The 20,717-nt window shown below is 50.9% G+C and overlaps 1 protein-coding gene across 1 annotated transcript in view; it reads right to left on the bottom strand.

Annotated features, from left to right (window-relative positions):
* Nucleotides 1-20,717, bottom strand: part of VPS13B (vacuolar protein sorting 13 homolog B) — a 2,999,480-nt gene that overhangs the window by 53,109 nt on the left and 2,925,654 nt on the right. The window contains exon 58 of the mRNA XM_086966051.1: nt 20,240-20,410. Within this exon, the coding sequence (XP_086822177.1) occupies nt 20,240-20,410 (171 nt within the window). The remainder of the gene's footprint in view (nt 1-20,239; nt 20,411-20,717) is intronic.

Genomic DNA, 20,717 nt, shown 5'->3' with positions numbered 1-20,717 from the left:
ACCCCACACCGCCCTGTTTGTTGCAGTACCACATGGCGGTGGTGTTGTCGGTGAACACTTGCACCACGCTCCCCCTGACAGAGGGGAGGAATGCCTTCAGTGCAAGACGAATCGCCCGCAGCTCCAGAAGGTTGATGTGGAGCCGGGACTCCGCCGGAGACCAGAGGCCTCTGATCTCCGCCTCTCCCATGTGGCCTCCCCAGCCCTGGAGGGACGCGTCCGTCACAACTACGTGCTCCGGCTGGGGTAGAGAGAGGGGTCTGCCACTGACCCAGTCGCGGTCCGTGAGCCACCACTGCAGTTGCTTCGCAGTGCCCTCCGAGATCAGGACATGATCGGACAGGTTGCCCTGATGCTGGGCCCACTGAAACTTCAGGTCCCACTGCAGAGCCCGCATCCGCCACCTGGCGTGACGCACCAGAAGGATGCAGGAGGCCATCAGTCCCAGAAGCCGCAGCGTCAACCTGACCGAGACCCGGGATAACGGCCTGAAGACAGGAATCAGAGCCTGAATATCCCGAACCCGCTGCTCGGGTGGGTAAACCCGAAACTGCGCCGAGTCGAGAACCGCTCCGATGAAAAGGAGCTTCTGAGAGGGACACAGGTGTGACTTCGGCACATTGATGGAAAACCCCAGCAAGTGCAGGAGGTCGGCCGTAGTCTGGAGGTGGGTGACGACTGTCTGGGGCGAGCCCGCCTTCAACAACCAGTCGTCGAGGTAGGGGAAGACTGACACCCCTTGCCTGCGCAGATGGGCTGCGACCACCGCCATCACTTTCGTGAACACCCGTGGGGCGCTGGTAAGGCCGAAGGGGAGCACGGTAAACTGAAAGTGCTCCAGGCCTACCGTGAACCGCAGGTAACGCCGGTGGGCCGGCAGGACGGGGATGTGGAAATAGGCGTCCTGCAAGTCCAACGCTACCATCCAGTCTCCTGGGTCCAGGGCAGCCAGGACCTGAGCCAAAGTGAGCATCTTGAACTTCTCCGTCCGGAGGAAGCCGTTGACGTTCCGCAGATCCAAGATAGGGCGTAGGCCCCCTTTGCCCTTCTTGGGTACCAGAAAGTAGTGGGAATAACAGCCACGTCCTACTTCTGGCCCAGGAACGCGCTCGATGGCCCTCTTGGCCAAGAGGGCCGAAACCTCCTCTTGCAGAAGTTGCAAGTGATCCCCCGACACACGGTGGTATTGAGGTGGCATGGATGGAGGGGAAGACTCGAAGGGAGGGAGAAACCCCTTCGGACAATTTGCAGCACCCACCTGTCCGAAGTGACCGTATGCCAGTGGGAGAGGTGATGGCGAACCCTGCCTCCCACAGGCGTCACATGGGCCTGAAAACTCGGACTAGGAAGGTTTTGAGGCGGGGGCTGCTGAGGGAGGTGTGGACTGGCCTCGCCGCTGGCCCCGACCACCGCCACGGCGGTTCCCACGGCCGCCACCGCGTTGCTGAACATTCTGCGGCGCGTGGCTGACGGTCCGTGGTGGGGCGCCCCTTCCGTGGCCACGAAAGGAGCGAAAGGCACCCGATTGCTGGCGTGGGGCCGTAAGGCCCAAGGACTTGGCCGTGGCCCTGGAGTCCTTAAAACGTTCCAGCGCATGGTCTGCCTTGTCGCCGAAGAGGCGACGGCCATCAAACGGCATGTCCAGGAGGGTGGCCTGGACATCGGCCGAGAAATTGGCAGACCTCAACCAGGCGTGGCGTCGAACCGCCACCGTCGTTGCCATCGCCCTGCCCAGTGAGTCCGTGGTATCCAGCCCACACCGGATAGAAAAGCGTGCCGCATCTCGGCCGTCCGCAAGGGTTTGGCTGAGTTTAGCCCTGACCTCCTCAGGGCATTGTGGCAGCACCTCCGCAACCGTGCCCCACAGAGTGTGGGTGTAGCGGCCCAAGAGACAGTTGGTGTTCACTGACCGGAGCCCTAGGCTCACAGACGAGAAGACCTTCTTCCCGAACTGCTCATATCTCTTGGATTCCCTGTCGGGCGGGGCCGACGGGAATGCGGTCTGGGAGTTGGAGGCCTGGATGACCAGGCTCTCGGGGGTGGGGTGGGTGGACAAAAAGCAAGGGTCGCCCGGTGCCGGGCGGTAGCGTCTGGCCACGTTCCTATCCACAGGGGGACCTGTGGCAGGCTTGGACCAAGTGCCCAGCAGAACGTCACACAAGGCCTCATTGAACGGCAGAAGGGGCTCCGCGGAGCCGGACTGCTGTTTGAGGACCTCAGTGAGGAGATTAGTCCTCACGGCCGCGACGGGGAGCTCAAGGTTTAGGGCCTTAGCTGCCTTCGTCAACACTACACTGTAAGCAGAACCCGCCTCCGAAGCCACAGTCGGGGGCGACGTAAATCCAGTGTCTGGCGAGGTGTCAATACCACTGGCCTCCCCAAGCTCATATGTCCAGTCCTGATGAGACTGGCAATCACGTGCCAGAGGGTCCTCGGACCCCTCCCATTGCTCCTCGTCACCCGGCTCCCGGAGACCAGGATTAACAGCCAGGGCCTCCTCGTGGAGATAGAACTCTCCGAAGGCCGACGGAATCGGCGCCCAGCGGCGCCCCTCCGACACCTGAGTAGGACCGTAGGAAGCATTGGGGTCGGCAACCACTTCGGCTGCCGGGGACGACACCTGAAGGGACGTCGCCGGCGAGGTCGTAGGGTCGACCGGCGAGGTCCCGGATCCGGAGCCGGATCCAGCGAGGTCGCGCGGCGCCGGGACCGAAGTCGCCAGCGGCGCCGGGGCCGAAGCACCCGACGTCGTCGGGGCCGAAGCGCCCGACCCGGAAGGACCTCCAGACGGAGCCGATCGGCCCGAAGGCGCCACGGGAACCGACTGAGGAGGGAGGGCCCTCATGGCCATGAGGTACCTCTCGACCTCCTCCTGCGACGCGCCGTGCCCAGGGACCCGAAGGTGTGGGGCAGGCGGCGACGCTTGCGACTCCCGCGGAGCCGCGTGGGCGGTGTCGCCCGAATCCCCGGTCGCATCGATCGAGCGACGGGGCGGGTCGGAGGACCGATGGTGTCGCTCCGACCTCTCATGCCTCTTACCTGAGGACTTGGAACCAGACGATCGGTGTCCACTCCCGGAACGTCGATGACTCCGACCTCGCGACCTGTCCCTCGACCTCCCGTGGGACCGGGACCAGGACCTGGAGCGGCGCGGGCCGACTGCCTCAGCTCGAGACGCTTGCGGGACCGCTCCCGCCTAGCCTTCGACGTCAGGGCCCGGCAGTCGGAGCAGGTTCGATCGTCGTGGTCGAGGCCTAAGCACTTCAGGCACCGGCGATGGGGGTCCGTGACCGACATGAGTCGGCCGCACTTCGAGCAAGGCTTGAACCCGGGCATCCCTGGCACCGATAGTCGAGAATCGACTAACTAGAGGATCAAAAAGATCAAAAAAGTTTTCAGTCAAAAAGTGACTGGGGGTAGAGCTTCTTCCGGATCTGCGCTAGCTGGCGCGGAAAAAAGGGTCGACCGGCGAGGTCCCGGATCCGGAGCCGGATCCAGCGAGGTCGCGCGGCGCCGGGACCGAAGTCGCCAGCGGCGCCGGGGCCGAAGCACCCGACGTCGTCGGGGCCGAAGCGCCCGACCCGGAAGGACCTCCAGACGGAGCCGATCGGCCCGAAGGCGCCACGGGAACCGACTGAGGAGGGAGGGCCCTCATGGCCATGAGGTACCTCTCGACCTCCTCCTGCGACGCGCCGTGCCCAGGGACCCGAAGGTGTGGGGCAGGCGGCGACGCTTGCGACTCCCGCGGAGCCGCGTGGGCGGTGTCGCCCGAATCCCCGGTCGCATCGATCGAGCGACGGGGCGGGTCGGAGGACCGATGGTGTCGCTCCGACCTCTCATGCCTCTTACCTGAGGACTTGGAACCAGACGATCGGTGTCCACTCCCGGAACGTCGATGACTCCGACCTCGCGACCTGTCCCTCGACCTCCCGTGGGACCGGGACCAGGACCTGGAGCGGCGCGGGCCGACTGCCTCAGCTCGAGACGCTTGCGGGACCGCTCCCGCCTAGCCTTCGACGTCAGGGCCCGGCAGTCGGAGCAGGTTCGATCGTCGTGGTCGAGGCCTAAGCACTTCAGGCACCGGCGATGGGGGTCCGTGACCGACATGAGTCGGCCGCACTTCGAGCAAGGCTTGAACCCGGGCATCCCTGGCACCGATAGTCGAGAATCGACTAACTAGAGGATCAAAAAGATCAAAAAAGTTTTCAGTCAAAAAGTGACTGGGGGTAGAGCTTCTTCCGGATCTGCGCTAGCTGGCGCGGAAAAAAGAAGAACTGACGTCAGCGCGCATGGGCGCCGTCTATATACTCCGATGACGTCATCCCGGCGCTCACGACGCCGACGACGGACGCGGAGCCGCAGACGACGCCTACCAGCGCGCAGGGGTATTGCTACGCAAAAATTTCCGGATCCAGTCTGACGCCTGGGGATATTCTAAGGTAAGGAATCTATCACTAACGTGTCTCTTTCAGATATGGTGGTGGCATACTACCTGGTGTGATGCACAGAGAGGGAGAAGGGTCACTGAAAAATAAAGGCTGCCTTGAAGAACAAGTTACGTCCCTTCGGTAATGTTCTTTCTGGTGGATACCTAACCGCAGATTCCTCACTTTGTGAATACCAACAGGTGCCAGACTAGATGTGTAGTTTTTTCTCAGCAATTCCCTAATACACTGGTAGGTGGCATAGTGTGGCTGTGTGTTCAGTTCATTGAAGCCACAAATAACTGTCACACCTGTGTGTCCTTTTTAGTTAGGATGTGGAGCAATCATGAATCAGATTTGACAGAATGCAGATTTTTAATTGGGACATTTTTACATGTACAAAAAATAAATTTTACAGAACGGGGAGGTTCAGTGAGGAATCAGTGATTAGATAGAGTGTCCACCAGAGGGAGTGTCACCGAAGGTAAGCAACTTGTTCTTCTGATGGATAGTTTAACTGCAGGTTCCTCACCTTGTGACTAGATATCAAATAAGTCCCTGCCCACATTATAGATCTGTGGAATGGCTCAGACCAGAAAGTCCTGCACGATCCAATGGGGAAAATGTCCCTTCCATTGTATGTGGCTATCCAGACAGTAGTACTTTGTGAATGTGTGAAGTGGCACCTAGGTAGCAGCCTGGCAGATGACCAAGACAGGTACTCCATGCACCAGCGTGGTGGTAGCATCCGTGGTTTTGGTGAAATGAGCCTGTAACCTTCTGGAAGCTTTCCCAGAGAACTCTACAAAGAGCTGATTGTCCAACTGATAGTTCTTGGGGCAATGGATACAGAAGTTTAGGGCTTTCTTTGGGTCCAAACAATGGAGTCCTTCCTCCCACATGGATGAGTGAGTTGGGGCAAAGAATGCTGGCAGGGAAATAGAGTGCCCAATATGAAAAGACATCACAACTTTTAGGGAAATGTAGCCTAGTTCTCAGCACTAGTTTGTCTGGAAAGAAGGTGGCATATGGTTGCTGGATAGATAATATTTGTAACTTACTCAAGCGGTGAGCAGATGTGATCACTATGAGGAACACTGTATTCACAGAACGTTAGACGGCAGCTGTGCATTGGTTGGTTCAAATGGGGTACACACCAAGAATGTAAGTACCAAATTCAAGTCTCACTGAGGCATCACAAAAGTTTTTGTCAGACAAATGTAGGTCAGCCCTTCTGCAAAGCACATCATAACAGTGAATTTAAACAGAGATGGGTGATCAGGCATATATCCCTATAAAGAGAGCTAGGATAAACCACAAGCACAGCCTCCCACTGAAAAATATATCACAAAACAAGTGTTTGGGTTAACAAAATGGAAACCGAGTTCAATCCTAGGTAAACTGCAGATATCAAAAAGATATGGACAGGTCACCACACTCACTCATTTTTGTGGCATGCTTCATCACTGGTGACCTATTCACGTCAAAGTAGGTAAAATTCACCTTAGCGGACTCAACCAGTTCAAATAAAATCAGCTGGATAATTGCAGGGATCCAGGTTAATTAAAAATATCTTTGGGTATACTCCTTAGAGATATTCCACATTATTAATGGGGTACCCCAGATATGATAAAAAATGTATCACGTGTATATTGATTGAGATATAAAGAACCATCCATACTCATATATCTTGCCTATGTGTTACAGCCTTCTACCATGCGGATACAGGTCAACACCTTTATCAGGGCTTCAACTAGTGTTGATATCCCTGCTTATACCCCACTCATACCATGCATCACACTAAGGAATACAATGGTGTATATTTACCTGCTTGGTTGTATTTTGGAGCCCTTACTATGGGTTACTTATGTATCAGGGACATGAAGAGGGACCTACCTTCTACAAAAGACTGACAAGTGACCGGTAGGTTGCCAACAGCTCCCAATCTTGATGAGTGACTGACTACAGAGCAGAGCCCCGTGTCATGTCCCTGATACAAAGGTAACCTATAGTAAGGATTCCAAAATACAAGCAAGCAGGCTAACATACAATATATCACATTAAGCTAGGTGTCAATTTTATTAATCTAAGCGCTTGTTGTGTGATATATGGATAATCAGGCATTCTTAAAAAAGCTGATAAGGCTGACAAGTAACCATTAACATTAACCTCAGCAAGGCTTTGTTGGACTAGGGAGAGGAAAAAAAGTAAAACATCAGACAACTGAGCTTGTAAGTGTTGGATATACCGAGAAAACACCAAAGAATGAACTTCTCCCAGTGCCCAGCATAGATGGCATTGGAGAATGGATGCCTGGCTGCTAAAATTACATTCATGACCTCGGGAGGAAGACTGAAGTCAGCTAATTGTCGCTGCTCAATTTCCAACCATATAGGTGTAAGCTGTACAGGCCCAGGTGTATAAAAATGCCTTCCTGCGAGGTTCTCCTCAATGCCCTGCACCCCCTATCAGAGTAGCCGCCATTGGTGACTCCCTAGGCAACGTAGACTTAGTTTGTTCGCCCTGACATTCAAGGATCTTGCCATGATTTGTACGACCAGAAAGATTCCCTGATGACTCAGCCAGTTCCAGAGGCTACAGCCTTCTAGCACAGTACCCATGACCACACCCTGCCCTTATTACGAAGTACCACATGGCAGTGCTGTTGTACATGAGGACCTGCATCCGGTCCCTCATGATTGCCAGTAGGAATGCTTTTAGTACCAACAGACTGATGTGGAGATTGATCTCTGATGGTGATCAGAGTCCTCTGATCTCCACCTCCCCTAGATTGCTTCCCCAACCCAGCAACAATGCCTCTGTCACAACTTTTAGGTCAGGGTTCGGGTAGGGTGAGGGGTATACCACGGTCCAATTAAGGTTTAGCAGCCACCGTTACAGGTCTGTTGCAGTCTCCTCTGATTCCTGAATGGAATAGGACACGTTCCCCTGTTGCTCAGCCCACTGAGACTGCAGATCCTACTGCCGAGCCCGCAAGTGTCATATGAGGAGGTCCACTAGCAGGATTCATTAGGCCCAGAGACCAAGAAGTCTCAGAGCCACTCTCACTGAGACCCAGGTCAAAGGTTGAAACATGAAAATCATAGCCCAAAGGTCTCAGACTCATTGAGGCAGAGAGAAGGCTCAGAACAGCACCATATCCAGAATGGGCCGCTGAGAGGCAGCCTCTGCACACGAGTCAGGTGTGACTTCGGCACATTGATGAAGAATCCCAAGGATGTTAATAGATCGCCCGTTGTCTTGGGCAAGTCCAACTTCAGTAACTAGTTGTCAAGGTGTGTGTGAAGGCTGGGCTTCCCAACCTCTGAAGATGAGCAGCGACGACCACCAACACTTTTGTAAACCCCAAAGGGTACTGGTCAGGTCAAGAGGAGCTCCAAGAACTGTAAGTGCCTGAAATCACAGGTAACTTCTGTGGGACTGCAGGAGAGGATGTGAAAATAGGCATCCTGCAAATCCAACACTACCGTCACTTGGATCCAGGGCAGACAGAACTTGGGTCAGAGTGAGCATCTTGAACTTTTCTTTTTTGAGGAAGAAGTTCAGAGGGCAAAGATCTAAATTAGGCTGAAGTCCTCTGTTTTGTTTCGGAACCAGAAAGTAGGAGTAACAACCAGTCCCTGTTTTTGATGGTGGTACCCTCTCTGTCTCCCTTGTCCAAGAGAGCTGAGCTTGAACCTCCTTCTGTAAGATGTACAAGTGGCCCTTCAGAAGCTTTTATGGTGCAGGTGGCAAGTGTGTGTGTGTGGAGGGGTTTTGGGACTGTCAGAACTCCTTTCAGAGGGCCAAGAGCCGCACAGGCGTTACTGGGTCCAACCGTGGGGGTAGAGGCCTTTTATTCACGATGTCCCAGGGCGCCGACTTGCTATGGAATCTGAGTAATGGGCCACGAACCCCTTCTGCAGTCCAAGGCTCGGCTTCCTCGGGGGATGACTGGATGAAGATTAGTGAACACATGTTCACAACTAAAAATGCGAGCACCAGCAGCAAAAAATCATTGTCTAGCCAAATATTCACTTTTATGACAAACGCGAAGAATTTTATTTCTGATGCTAGCCAAACAAAGGAAGAATACAACATTCACAAACAATTACAGTCATCTGAGGTCGGGGCTCTAGTGTCTCTTCTGCGGTTCCCTGTCCCACTCACTCCTCGCATCAGCGATCATGATTATTCACCTACTCACTATTTGTAAAATACAGGGAATGCCAACTTGTAGTCTGAGTCTCAAGAGTCCACTACAACTCTGAATTAAAGACAATAGTATTCCAGTTCACATTTACTTGATTTAGCAGCAAGTTCCCCTGGGGCCTTCAGGCCTCAAATAAGTCTTACACGCTCTGGCAGAAGTAACGCGTTCTGAGCCCTGGAGTGCGCCCCATCAACAGGCCCTTGCAGTGGCTCAAGTCCATGTCAGGTGAATTGCTCATAAGTTGACTCAGTAGCTGCACTCACATGGAGCAGGACCTCTCTCTTGTGGTCGCGATCCTGCAGCAATTGGAGGTTTAATGCAGCTTTCTCCTGCATGAAAGTGTTCACAAGCTCCGGATTTGAAAGGGGTGTGGTGATTACGACAATCCTGTTTTCGGGCGACGGTGCAACCACGGCATCCACACTCCTCCAACAGGGTCAAACCAGTCGCAGTCATTGTTCCTCCCGCTGACCCATAGGCCACCACCGCTCCCTGTCCCCAAGCACCAGTCCGACGGCAAAGTTATCCATTGCAGCTCTGCTTGCCATACGGTTGCCGCACAAGGCTTTGATCCTTACTGCATGGCAGTCTTTCACCTTGGTGTCCCCTCTAGAATATGGGGTCGCCGCATCGCTACAGCACATGGCTTCAGCATTTACAGTACAGCCGTCTTTACCATGACTCTCCTGGCATACAGGTGTTGTCAACTGAGGCCTGCACACGGGCAACAACCTGATCGGTGCACTAGTTGTCTCCTCACACTTTGCACAGTGAGTCCACACGACAGGGCTCCCTATTAGACCTTGCTCCCTCTTATGCTCTCCTCCTCCTCACAGGGCACACTGAACTTGGCAAGAAGACAGGTGCTGGTGCTTCAGGCTCCCGGGCAGGTGGTCTTGGATTCCTTGACTGATGTCCCATCACCCAGGAGGGAGACTAAAATGCCATGGCACCAAACAGGGTCCAAGGCAGAGCTTCTCCTCACACAACCCGTCAGGCTGCTTGGCAGATGACAATTTTTGGGGTCTTAACCTCCCAGACTTATAGATATAAAATGTAATTTAGGGTCGGAATTTCATGTTTGGGTTCTGAATCTTTTGAAGAGCTTACTCCTCTGCTCCCTCTTTCTTTTGAGCAGTCTGTTACAGCAGCAATCTCTCCAAAGCTGGTAGTCCCAAAAAACAGGCCTTATGTATGACTTGATTTCACACCTGGATGACAGGCACAGTAATATGTGCCTCAAACCTTTGTCCCAGGGTTCCCAGATGACCTCTTTATGATTTTCTTATCAGCCCCAGAGGTGCCCAGGCCCTTTCCTTGTGACCCCTCACTGAATGAAAGAGCACCGTTTGAAGTGTACATGGAAAATGTGGTCCTCCCCTCCCCAGTGTAAGTAACACCCAGATTACAGGAAAGCAGTAATCCACAAGTCTGTCTGGGGGGATTTCTCTAACTCCACTCCATGTTTTACCACGCAGGCAAGGGTCTCCCAAAATGGAACCAAGGGCCTTCCATGTATTGTACCATTCACAGGCATACATACACCCAGTGTATGCATACACGCACTACACAGTACTATATCCACCATGTACTGTACCATTCAGCACAATTGATGAGGTTTAATGTAATTAAGTCTGTTCCAAATGCTAGCTCAATCCTTACATGATTTTTTCAGTATTCCAGCATTATGTATGATATTAAAATTCTGCCTCACATGTAAATTTCACCGTCTTGTAAATACCCCATCACGATCCACAACACTGTACACTCGAACTATACCTCACAATAAGGTCCGATTTAAGGCTCCCCTCTCATTCCACCCAATATTCAGGATAATGTACACTCGCGTCCGTTGCACCTGACATAATGCAACCCTCGCATCATCTTCCCTCACACAAGATGGCCGCGACCATCTACCCACTATATATACCGGCTTGTAGTCCTTCCTCGGTTGCCATTGAAGAGCCATTGTGCCATGAAGCCTTCATAGATCAAGAACCGGCGAGGTAAGCCAAGCTGTCCTGTGGAACCTGCCTATACCGTTTTCCTTAAAATACTTAGTCCTTACGGTTTTTCCTTGTCCCGCAGGTAACCTGAACTCCGGTTCTGCCGCTTGGACAATTCCCGCGGCTACCCCCAACCATATTGTAATCACGTGCGAACGAACGCCGCCGAGTACCTCGTTCCCGAGGCGTCTTCGATTCATTCCCTTCAAGGTATAGCACGAACTGCGCAATATTAGCACCTCGTTCTCGAGCAAATTAGCCACTTTTTGCTAATTATGTCCTTCGTCCACAGAACTTCCTGGATGGTTTATACACTGGAGTAACCATTCCAGGTGAAACCTTGGCGCATTGTGGAGTCCTTGTGCTCCAATTCCAAGCGCTCTGATCAATACCCCAATCTGCATATTTTTTCGAAATGGCCTATTATCAAGATTGTTGAGAAAATAGATACTGAGTCTGTTTTGTGTTTTTTAGATAGAGTTTTCACTGAAGAAGGTTTACCTGTTAGACTCATAACTGACAATGGGGTTCAATTTACTTCCAACAAGGCTAAGGATTACTTTGCAAGGCTGGGAATAGTGCATTCCACGACTTCTCTTTATAATCCTAGCGGTAATGGAGTGATAGAGAGATTTAATAGAGTTTTAAAAAGTGCAATACAATCGGTTGGAAATGAAGGCAAAAAATGGGAAGTGGAAGTTTTTAAGAAGGTATGGATGTATAGGACTACTGTGAATTCCATGACTGGATATTCTCCTTTCGAAATCATGAGGGGAAGACTTCCCAGGACTAAAGTGAATCCGTCATGGTTAGTTAGATCAACCTTTTCGAGTGTAGATTTGGGAAAAGTTAAAGAAAATCTTGCTCATACTCACAGTATTAATAAAAAATACTTTGATGAGAGGTTTGGTTCCAAAGTTGATCCGAAAGTGGAAGTTGGTATGATGGTAAAAGTTAAAAAACCTTGGAAGGTCAAAAAGGGGGAAAGTTTGTTCATGGGCCCTTTTGAAGTTATTGAACTTTTAAAAAATTCAGTAAGGTTATCAGATAATAAGGTATGGAATCTCAGCAGGATTGCTGTTCTCAATCGTGTGCCCCCATCACCCCCATAAGGAATGAGACACACGCATGAGCTCTCACTTCAACAAGGATCCCTCGAACATTACCGTCTCACTTCATTAGACACAATAATTCACCTGTGCCACCTCGGTTAATAATTACCCGGTCAAGGACACCTTTCACTGTTCAAACCACGTATGAAAGGTAACTGTGGATGAACTAGTGGCGGTAGTTTAAGCTGGGAATACTCTGAGGTAATGAGTGCTCAGTAAAATATGAGTGGATAAACGCTGCTGTGCTTCATGGCTTGTGTGGTGGTTATCTGTGTGAATAATTAGTTCACGTTCTGCATTTTGTTCTAGTTTATGGTCGGAGGTGGATGTGTTTAATCATGCTTGTGAGGAGTTTGTTGATAATAAGGGGCACCTACTCCGTTCTGAGGTATGTTCAATGGTGTGTAGGAGCGCCACCCATTGTAGGGAGATACAGTGTTTGTGAATGCTTTAAACTTCTTATTGTCGAAGGGCGTCCTCTTCAGATGGTCCCCATTTAGTGACTCTGCCTGTCCAGGCTGCTATTGGTGGCCCTTTTGGGGTTTGCATAGCAATCATACATTTGGCCATTAGCAAGGCCAGGGATGCGAATCGTGCCTCACCTTTGCATTGTTTGCGGTGCTTGTATATGCTTAGCGCACTGGAGTCCCAGGTGGCGATGTCTATGAGCCCCTTTACTTCACAGAGTGTAGTGTGTACTGCCTTCCACCATAGTTGTAGTCCTGGGCAGCTCCAGAACATGTGGAGGAAGGTTGCATTGAGGGCGGAGCACCTTGGGCATGCGAATGATGTGTTGGGGAAATATCGCTGGAGGTGTTCGGGTGTGAGGTATGCACGATGTAAAATAAAGAATTGGATATTTTTAAAACGTGAATTGCGTGACACTTTTTGGGGTACTCTAGTGTTTGCTCCCATTCTTTTTCATGCAATAGCCTCTGGAGTTCCTCCTCCCATTTGTTACGGAGGGGGGTGAGTGATATTGCTGTGAGGTTAAGGATGGCTCTATATATCAACGTTATTATATGGCGTCCAGAGCCCATTTATAGGATAGCGTGTAGGACTGGGTGTGTTGCATGTTCCCTGTTTGTCATGTGCCAGGCTCTGCGGCAGTCCGCCACCAGTTGCCCATACAGGAGGAATTGACCTTTTGGTAATATCTGTCTCGCTACTAGTACCTCAAATGGGAGGAGGAGGACATCTGTGAATAGGGATCCTATCTCCGTGAGTGAACGGTCTGTCCAGACTCGAAGAGCGTGTGCGGTGTAGTACTTGCGACCTCGTGGCAGTCCTGCCAGTGGCAACAATAGGGAGTACAATGGGGTTTCTCTCGATAGTCGGTGGATGCGTTTCATGCAGGTGCGAGCCACTGTTACCTGCTACGGGTGAATTACTGTTGGCATTGCGACCTGGCAGTAGTATGCGTCGAATCGCTAGGATGAGTATCGGGCCTGCATCCGTACTGGTTTATCCTAACAAGCGACCCGCCGTCCAGCGCGATAGCCATTGAAGTTGGGCGACTAGGAAGTATGCCTTGAATGATGGGGTACTCAGTCCGTCCCAATTTATTGGGAGTTGCATTTGGCCATGGCAATCCGTCTGCGTCCGTTGCCCCAAATAAGGGTGCCTAGGTGGGTGTCCAATTCTTGGAAGAAGTAGCGGGTAAGGACTATAGGTAGATTTGCAAAGTGGTAGAGGAGTTGTGGGACTGAAACCATTTTAGCTATAGTGATTTTACCAAGGGGGGGGGGGTTAAGGGTAGTGCCTTCCAGAACGGGAAAAAGGAGCAGACGCCTGCCAGAGCTTTGTGACGATTGCCATCATATATATATCTTGTGGAGTGTGATATAATTGTCCTCCCAAGTATCGTGGGGCATGTGCACTCCATGAGAGATTAAATCCTTCAATATGTATCATTTGCGGGTAGAGATTGGCCTGTAATGGATATATAGTGGATTGGGCCCAGTTGACTTTTAGGCCGGCTACTGCCTCAAAGTCCACCAATGTTGCAAGGATGGGAGAGACGTCCAGTGTGATGTCACGTACATAAAGTAACAGATTGTCAGCGTACAATGAAGCGCTGTGCGTAACCCCCGCCAGGGGGATACCCCATTGCTTGCCCTCCTCTTGCAGACAGATAGCCAATGGTTTCATCGCCATGGCAAAAATCAAGGGAGAGAGCAGGCAGTCCTGCCGCGTGCCCCTCAATACCACAAAGGAAGTGGAGATAAGGCGACCCAGTCTAATTCTAGATGTGGGTTTTGTATATAACAGTTTAGGATACGTTCGCAACCTTGGGCCCATCCCCATCCAGCGGAGTACGGCAAGAAAGTTGGGCCAAGATAGGGTATCTAAGGTCTTCTTCAAGTCCAGGATCAAACATGCGGCGCAGGAGTATCGGCCCTGGAACTGGTCCTGTATGTGGAATAACTACCGGATATTATCTGTGGTGAATCTTCCGGGTACAAAGCTGCATTGATCTGGATGTATTAGGGCTGGGAGAACAGTTGCATAGCGTTCCGACAATATTTTACAGAAGATTTATAGTCTGCCGTCAGTAGGGCAATAGGCCGATAGAAGCCCAGGCGGCGGGGTCCCGATTTGGCTTTCGAAAGGAGACGATCAGTGACTCCCAAAGAGTTTTCGGGAGCATCCCCTCGTCTAGCACTGCCTCAAACATTTCTGTCAGTCGCTGCACCAGCTGTTTGGAGAAGGTGTGATAGTACTCTAGAGTGAGGCCGTCAAGGCCAGAGGCTTTGTTTCTGGCTAGGGCTTGTATTGCTTGTATTATGTCCACGGATCAAATGGGTACCTCAAAGGTGACCTTGCCTGTAGCTGCTATGCTTGGTATCGGGTGAGTAGCGAGGAATCTGTCTAACTTCTCTAGGTCCGGTTGGTCGTGTGTTGCATACACCTCTGAATAATATGTGTGGAATGCATGCATAATGTCTGCTTGAGATCAGACTACTGTGTCCGAGATCTTGACCACTTCTGTGATGGGACGCAAGATGGTGTCCTGCCGCATAAGCCATGCGAGCAACACTCTCCCTCTATCATTCTCTCTATGCGCCCTAGCTGGGTGCATCTGAAGTTATAACGTCTGAGGTCTGCAAGCACTTCCGCGTAAGTGGTTTTAGCGTCCGCCACCTGTGCTGGGGTGGCGTCATTAGCGTCCGCTGCTTGCATTAGCGCAGCGAGCTTTCGCTCCTCCTCTAGCATACGCCGTTCCAGAGTCTTATGGACTCCTGAGATTTGTCGGATGCATGCGCCTCAGATTACGATTTTGAATGCGTCCCATTCGATTGCTCTTGTGGATGCCGTTTTGGCATTTTCAGTGAAATAATTTTGGATGTGTGTTCTTTGATCATGTCTGAATACTGGGTCGCTAGGCATTCGCGGGGAAGGAGCAAGGTGGGGACCGGGGGCTGTGGTGGCTGCCAAACTAGGGTGAGCCCATGTGCATCATGAGCACAAATGACTTGCCCAAGATAATTAGAGTCCTGTATCATGGGAAATATACGTGGTGTGCATAAGAACCGATCCAGAATAACTCTCAGATCATGTGGGATGGAATGGAAGGAGTATAACTTGGTCTCGGGGTATTTGCTACTCCATGCATTGGTAAGGGACAAGTGATTGACTCATGAGCTGTATCGCTGTGTTTGCGCAATGGCCTAGGAGGCTGAGTGTGGTGGATGTGATCTGTCTAGAGAGAGGGTTAGTGTGCAGTCATAGTCTCCCCCTAATATCCAGGGTGGAGTGGTGTGTTGTGCGCATATGATAGGGAGTCCCAGAATTTCCCCTGATAGGTATTGGAAGCATAAATGCTACCAATTCTGACCGGTTGACCGTCTAGTATCCCCTCCAAGAGGGCATAGCGCCCCTCAGCGTCTATAGTCCTGTGTAGCTCCTGAAGTGGGGCCCGTGCATACGCGGAGTATGTGGTCACGCAGAATATGCATGCCAGCGTTTACATAATTTGTCCGGTTCCCTTGTCATTAGATGCGTTTCTTGGAGCAGCACGATCTGCGTATTTTGACGTTTAATATACGCATACACAGCGTATCTTTTACGTGCTGTGAGCATGCCTCGCATGTTAAGTATTAGGAAGTTAATGTTTCCGCTACCTGTCAAAATGGGATGTAGTGATGTTGGTACCCGCAGTGCGGGGGTGGCGGGTGGGGGTTGGGCATGCTCTGCACTTTGCCAGAGGACGCAATCATATATAGGCTCATAGCATCTATCTATCTGGGGATATAGTCTCAGAGTTTGGGGATAATGAATAATGAATCGTGAACAGAGGTGGGGATATTCCCTATACGTGGGACCTACTGCAAAAGGTGGCATGTCCAAACTTAGTATATCCCTCATACTCTACTGTATATTGGGGTCGGGAATGTCTCGCGCGCAGGCTAGACTCACGTGTGGCTTTTGTAGGATATGCATACGTGGAGGGACCCGACATGTGGTTACCTTATGTTGCATGTGTATCTCAGATGGATAATCCTGAATGTGACATTTGTAAAATATGCAACAAGGACATGTTCAGCAGTGGACTATTGTTTATATGAGCATGTCTGCTGTTTGCGGAGTCAACAACGGTGGAGTTAGGGAGTAGGCACGCCTCCTTCTTCTTCCGAGGTAAAGATGTGAGAACCTCTTTCTTCGTCTGTGGCTGTTGATGCTGGCCCTAGTTCTGCTGCAGCCTGTAGAGCCATCCTGCATTCGGCAATTATCTGTTCCAGGTCTGGGGAGCTCATGGTTGGTATGTGTGGCATGAGTTTAGTACCCTGGGTAGGTTTCTTGGTCCGACTGTGTTTGCCCTTGGGTTCCTTTAAACGTTTATTGCGTTTTGAGGTTAGGTGTGGCTGATGTTGATGATTTTGCTCTATTCAATCATATGCTTCCGCCGGGTCCGTGAAAAACTTTGTAGTTCCATCTTGCATAATCTTGAGACGCGCTGGGAATAATAGCTAGAATTAAATTCCCTCTTGACAAAGTCTGTATTTAACCTCCATAAATGAGGAATGTTTATTTTGTACTGCTCAGGAGTAGTCCGGAAACAGCATGACAAGTTTATCTTTAATCTGAATGGGCCCATGTTGCCTGGTGGCCCGCAGCACAACATCTCTGTCCCGGTAATGGAGAAACTTTACCAGTAGTGGACAAGGTGGGGATCCCGGGGATGGGTGGTATGCCAGCACCCAATGTGCTCTCTATTGAGAAGAAAGCGGTTAAGTCTGCCATTGGCATGAATGTGTGAATCCATGTTTCCATGTGTGATGGGGTCAGCTCCCTCAACGCCTTCGGGCATACCAAGAGCGCAAATGTTACTTCTTTTTGAGCGTCCTTCAAAGTCATCTGCGTGTTCTTCCAACACCGTTATTCGGTTCTGCAATGTGCATAACGTTTCTTGTTGCATCTTCGCTTGTGGTTGTAGGGAGGCTAGCGTTTTCTCACCATCTGCAACGCTGTCCGCCAGTTTCGGGTGGTCATTGCGCAGTAAATTAATATCTGTGGCTAAGAAGCAAAATCTGTCCACCATCGTGACCCTGGAGTGTTCAATGACTGCTAGTACCTTATCTAACTTGTTGAACATGGCTAAGTTAGAGGATGCCTCTGCGTCTTCCTTTTGGCCTTTGGCTGCTTGCGTGTGGCTTTATAGTAAGAGGGGTCCCTGGAGTCATGTTTGAGAGCGTAGCTTCCCCATAATTGTCCTGGGGGCTCAGTTTATCGCCTTAGTATTGCGTGGTCTTGAGGAAGAGATTTTTCCTATACGCTGACCTGTTATGAGGCTCTGTCTTCCGTACTGGTTTTATAAGAGCCAAGGGTGTCTCAGGAATCGTCTAGCCCCTTGTGTCTTGGCAAGACTCTGAGTAGAAGAGGGACAAGTGAGTTTTGGAGACATCAGAAGAGGAAGAGTTTTGCCAGTTGGACAGTGCTGTTGCGCGTAGCCGGACCATGGTTTTGGTGCCCGCGCTCGGTGCAGTGGGGGCTCTGATCCTGTAGGCACTGTAAGTCGTTCTGGGTAGCACCACATGTGTTATGGTGGGTGCTGGGCACCGGAGGGCCACGCTGTGGTTGCCGTTCCTTTTGCACTGAGCATGATCGTGAGCCTGTGTAAGGTGGAGGTGGGAATAATGAGGGATTTGTCCCTTGAGTAGTGTTCTGTTGCACGTGATCATCCGGCTCTAAGCTGCATGTAACCACGCAAGTGTTGGGGAGTTGTCGCCCCGCGTTTGGGAGCTGCATCTAGGTGCCTGCGACCATACTGGTGGTCTCTCCAGGGGCCGGGACTAGGAAAATAGCCCTAGGCCGCATGTGAGCATCCAGCGCTGAGGAGCCAGTGGGGGAGGGCCCCCGTTGTGTGCTCTGTACACTATTCCAGCTTCTAGACACTTTCTTTGACTGGGGAGGGCCCCCTCCTGCCCCCTCCCTCTACTGCTCACCTGGTTGCACTGCTGTGTCCCTAGATGACTTCAGCTGGGATGCACACTCGCACTGGACCGGATCAGCGTCTGTCACAGCAGCCACAACAGGCTACCGCGAGGCATCTCGGCGCTGCTACACCGCGCAACAGGGCCACTTAATTTTATACCCCCACTGTGCAGGCTTATCTGGATGCGAGGTCTGCCGCTCTAAGGAGTCCGTCTGGCTTCATTTGATCGCTCCTCAGCGGTGGATCGGAGTGTATGAAGAGTTTTTAGTTTTGCCACTTTGCGGTTGTCAGGCCAACCTCCTTCCCTCCGCTGCCACCATATTGGTACGAAGCAATGTGCGCGGCAGGCTGTAGAGCTCCTAGGCTCGAGTTTCTGGGATTGAGGACGTGCTGCAACAGTAGCTGCAGTGGTATTTGGTTTGATGTTTCTGTATGGTGGTCCCTCCAAGGTGGATTACAGATGAGAGTCGAGCCAATTCACGGAGCCTCAGCCCAGTATGTCCGCCATCAAGGCTGGCTCGGCCACGCCCCCACTTGCATTTTACATGCACACACTGTACCACTCACAGGTACCCATACATACAGCACATGGACTTATCCTGCCAGCACCGCACAATTCATGTATTGTACCATATAAAGGTACACATACAACCAGCATATGCACTTATACTGCACGCATTGCACAGCACTACATCCTTCAGGTACTATCCCACCTGCACTTCCAGCACATGCAAACACCACGTATACACTACTCTGTACTGCATTGTCAATGATTGACAGCCTCCCCATGCGCACATACACTAATTGCAGATGGATCTCCGATCTCTACCTCGAAAAGGAGGTTGGATGGTGTGGAGGCAGGGTTTGGAGCTTTCTCTGGTGAATGCCTCTTCTGAAGCCTCAAAAAGGGTGCTATTGTTAGGGAAACAGATGCATGGGCACTGAAAGCACACTGTACTTTTGCTTTCTTTAAAGAGCTCCAGGGAAGAGCCTTTCTTTGTCTCCAATGAGACAAATGGCATGTCCATTAGTGATGGATGAAGTAAGCTTGCTTCTGAGTCCGATAAGACAATAGTGACTTCCTTTGGTGGTGCCATCGTCAGCGCACAGGGAACTGTCAAGGGTCTGGGTGCTGGGTGAGAAGTTAAAGTAGGTGTTGGTTCCGTAGTTGGGGTGGACATCGGGACAGGGTCAAAAGGCACAGTCCCTATCAGGGGCGGATCCGCTAGTGGAAGTCCTACTGGAGGCCTCCTTGGATCTTTAGGGCCTAGAGGTGTGCCAGAGGGAGACAGAACAGTAACAAAGATATGCAACATGACCTCTTTGAAGGTCTTGATCTGTTGCAGCGTTGCTGATGACCCTGGAATCCGAGCTCACATTGGGATAAGATGAAGACTAAGACTGAGATCGTGAGGTACACTGACGTTCACCTGATTTCTCTTGGAGGGAAGTCACGCTTTTACTTCTCATGTTACTCCTTTGACTTTGATTTACCTGATGACTTGGAGCGAGACAAAGACCAATCTCAAGAACAGCCTCAAAAGGGAACGTGTCCGTTTTTCTCAGCTTTGACTGAGACCATGCCCTATGAGTTTTTCTGAGGTGCGCAGCAACAGAGTTTCACTTCGTGGTCTGAAATAGCCTTCGGGTTCATCAAAGCACAGTCGCAATGGAAGAGAGCAGCTTCAAGCACCCTCGACTAAAAAAGCAGAGTATGGTTTTAAGTGTCAATAACTTGATTTATGGGGCAAACATATTTCAGAGAATCATGTTACTTACTAACAGAGAGACCAGCAGAGACTGAGAGCGATAAGCTCCACACACTCTGATAAGCCCACCACTGATCTACAACACAAATTGGTGCACTGACATCGTTTTACTCAAATTGCCTTATACTGGCCATGGGTCGATGGAGCTGGTGTAAAGTATTTTACTTGAGAAATGCTGTGAACATCACTTTCAAAATTGAAAGAAATTCACAAAAAAAGACAGATATTTTCCTCTGAGAACCCATGCCTCATTATGGAGCGATTTAAGAAGCTGCTTACCTAGGAGGCTGAGGCCTAATCGAGACAGTCCTTGCCGGAGGCCTTCGCCTAGGTTATCAGGAAGCTGCCGTCTCCACTCTTCTTGCCTGTTGTAGTGCTCCTCGTCCAAAGAGAGCCTGTCCATGTTGCGAGCAAGACTTGTTGCTAAATTGGTCAGCGATGTCAAAGTGCCTAGAACCAGTTAGAAAGGTAACTTATTATCAGCTCTTAATACTGTGTTGTTTAACTAAAAGAAAATCAATAGTGCAACATTTATATTTTGCCTGATAGAATAACGATAATCAATGGTAATGGTACAATTAAAAGCACACGTGACTTCAACAATGCAGGGCAAAATAACGTGTGGCCACAGTTATGGTCATAATTTAAACATAGATTAAACACTTCAGGCACTCTGAATGTAATATGGCCTTCAATATGTAAGAGCCCTGTGTCCAGAGCTACACTCCTTGGACCTGGGGACCTAAACTCTTCTGTC

The sequence above is a fragment of the Lissotriton vulgaris genome, chromosome 4_1, assembly GCF_964263255.1.
Source record: "Lissotriton vulgaris chromosome 4_1, aLisVul1.2, whole genome shotgun sequence".
Classification (NCBI taxonomy): Eukaryota; Metazoa; Chordata; class Amphibia; order Caudata; family Salamandridae; genus Lissotriton; species Lissotriton vulgaris.
Note: the sequence above shows the minus strand (reverse complement) of the source record. Positions and strands in the feature narration are given on the sequence as shown.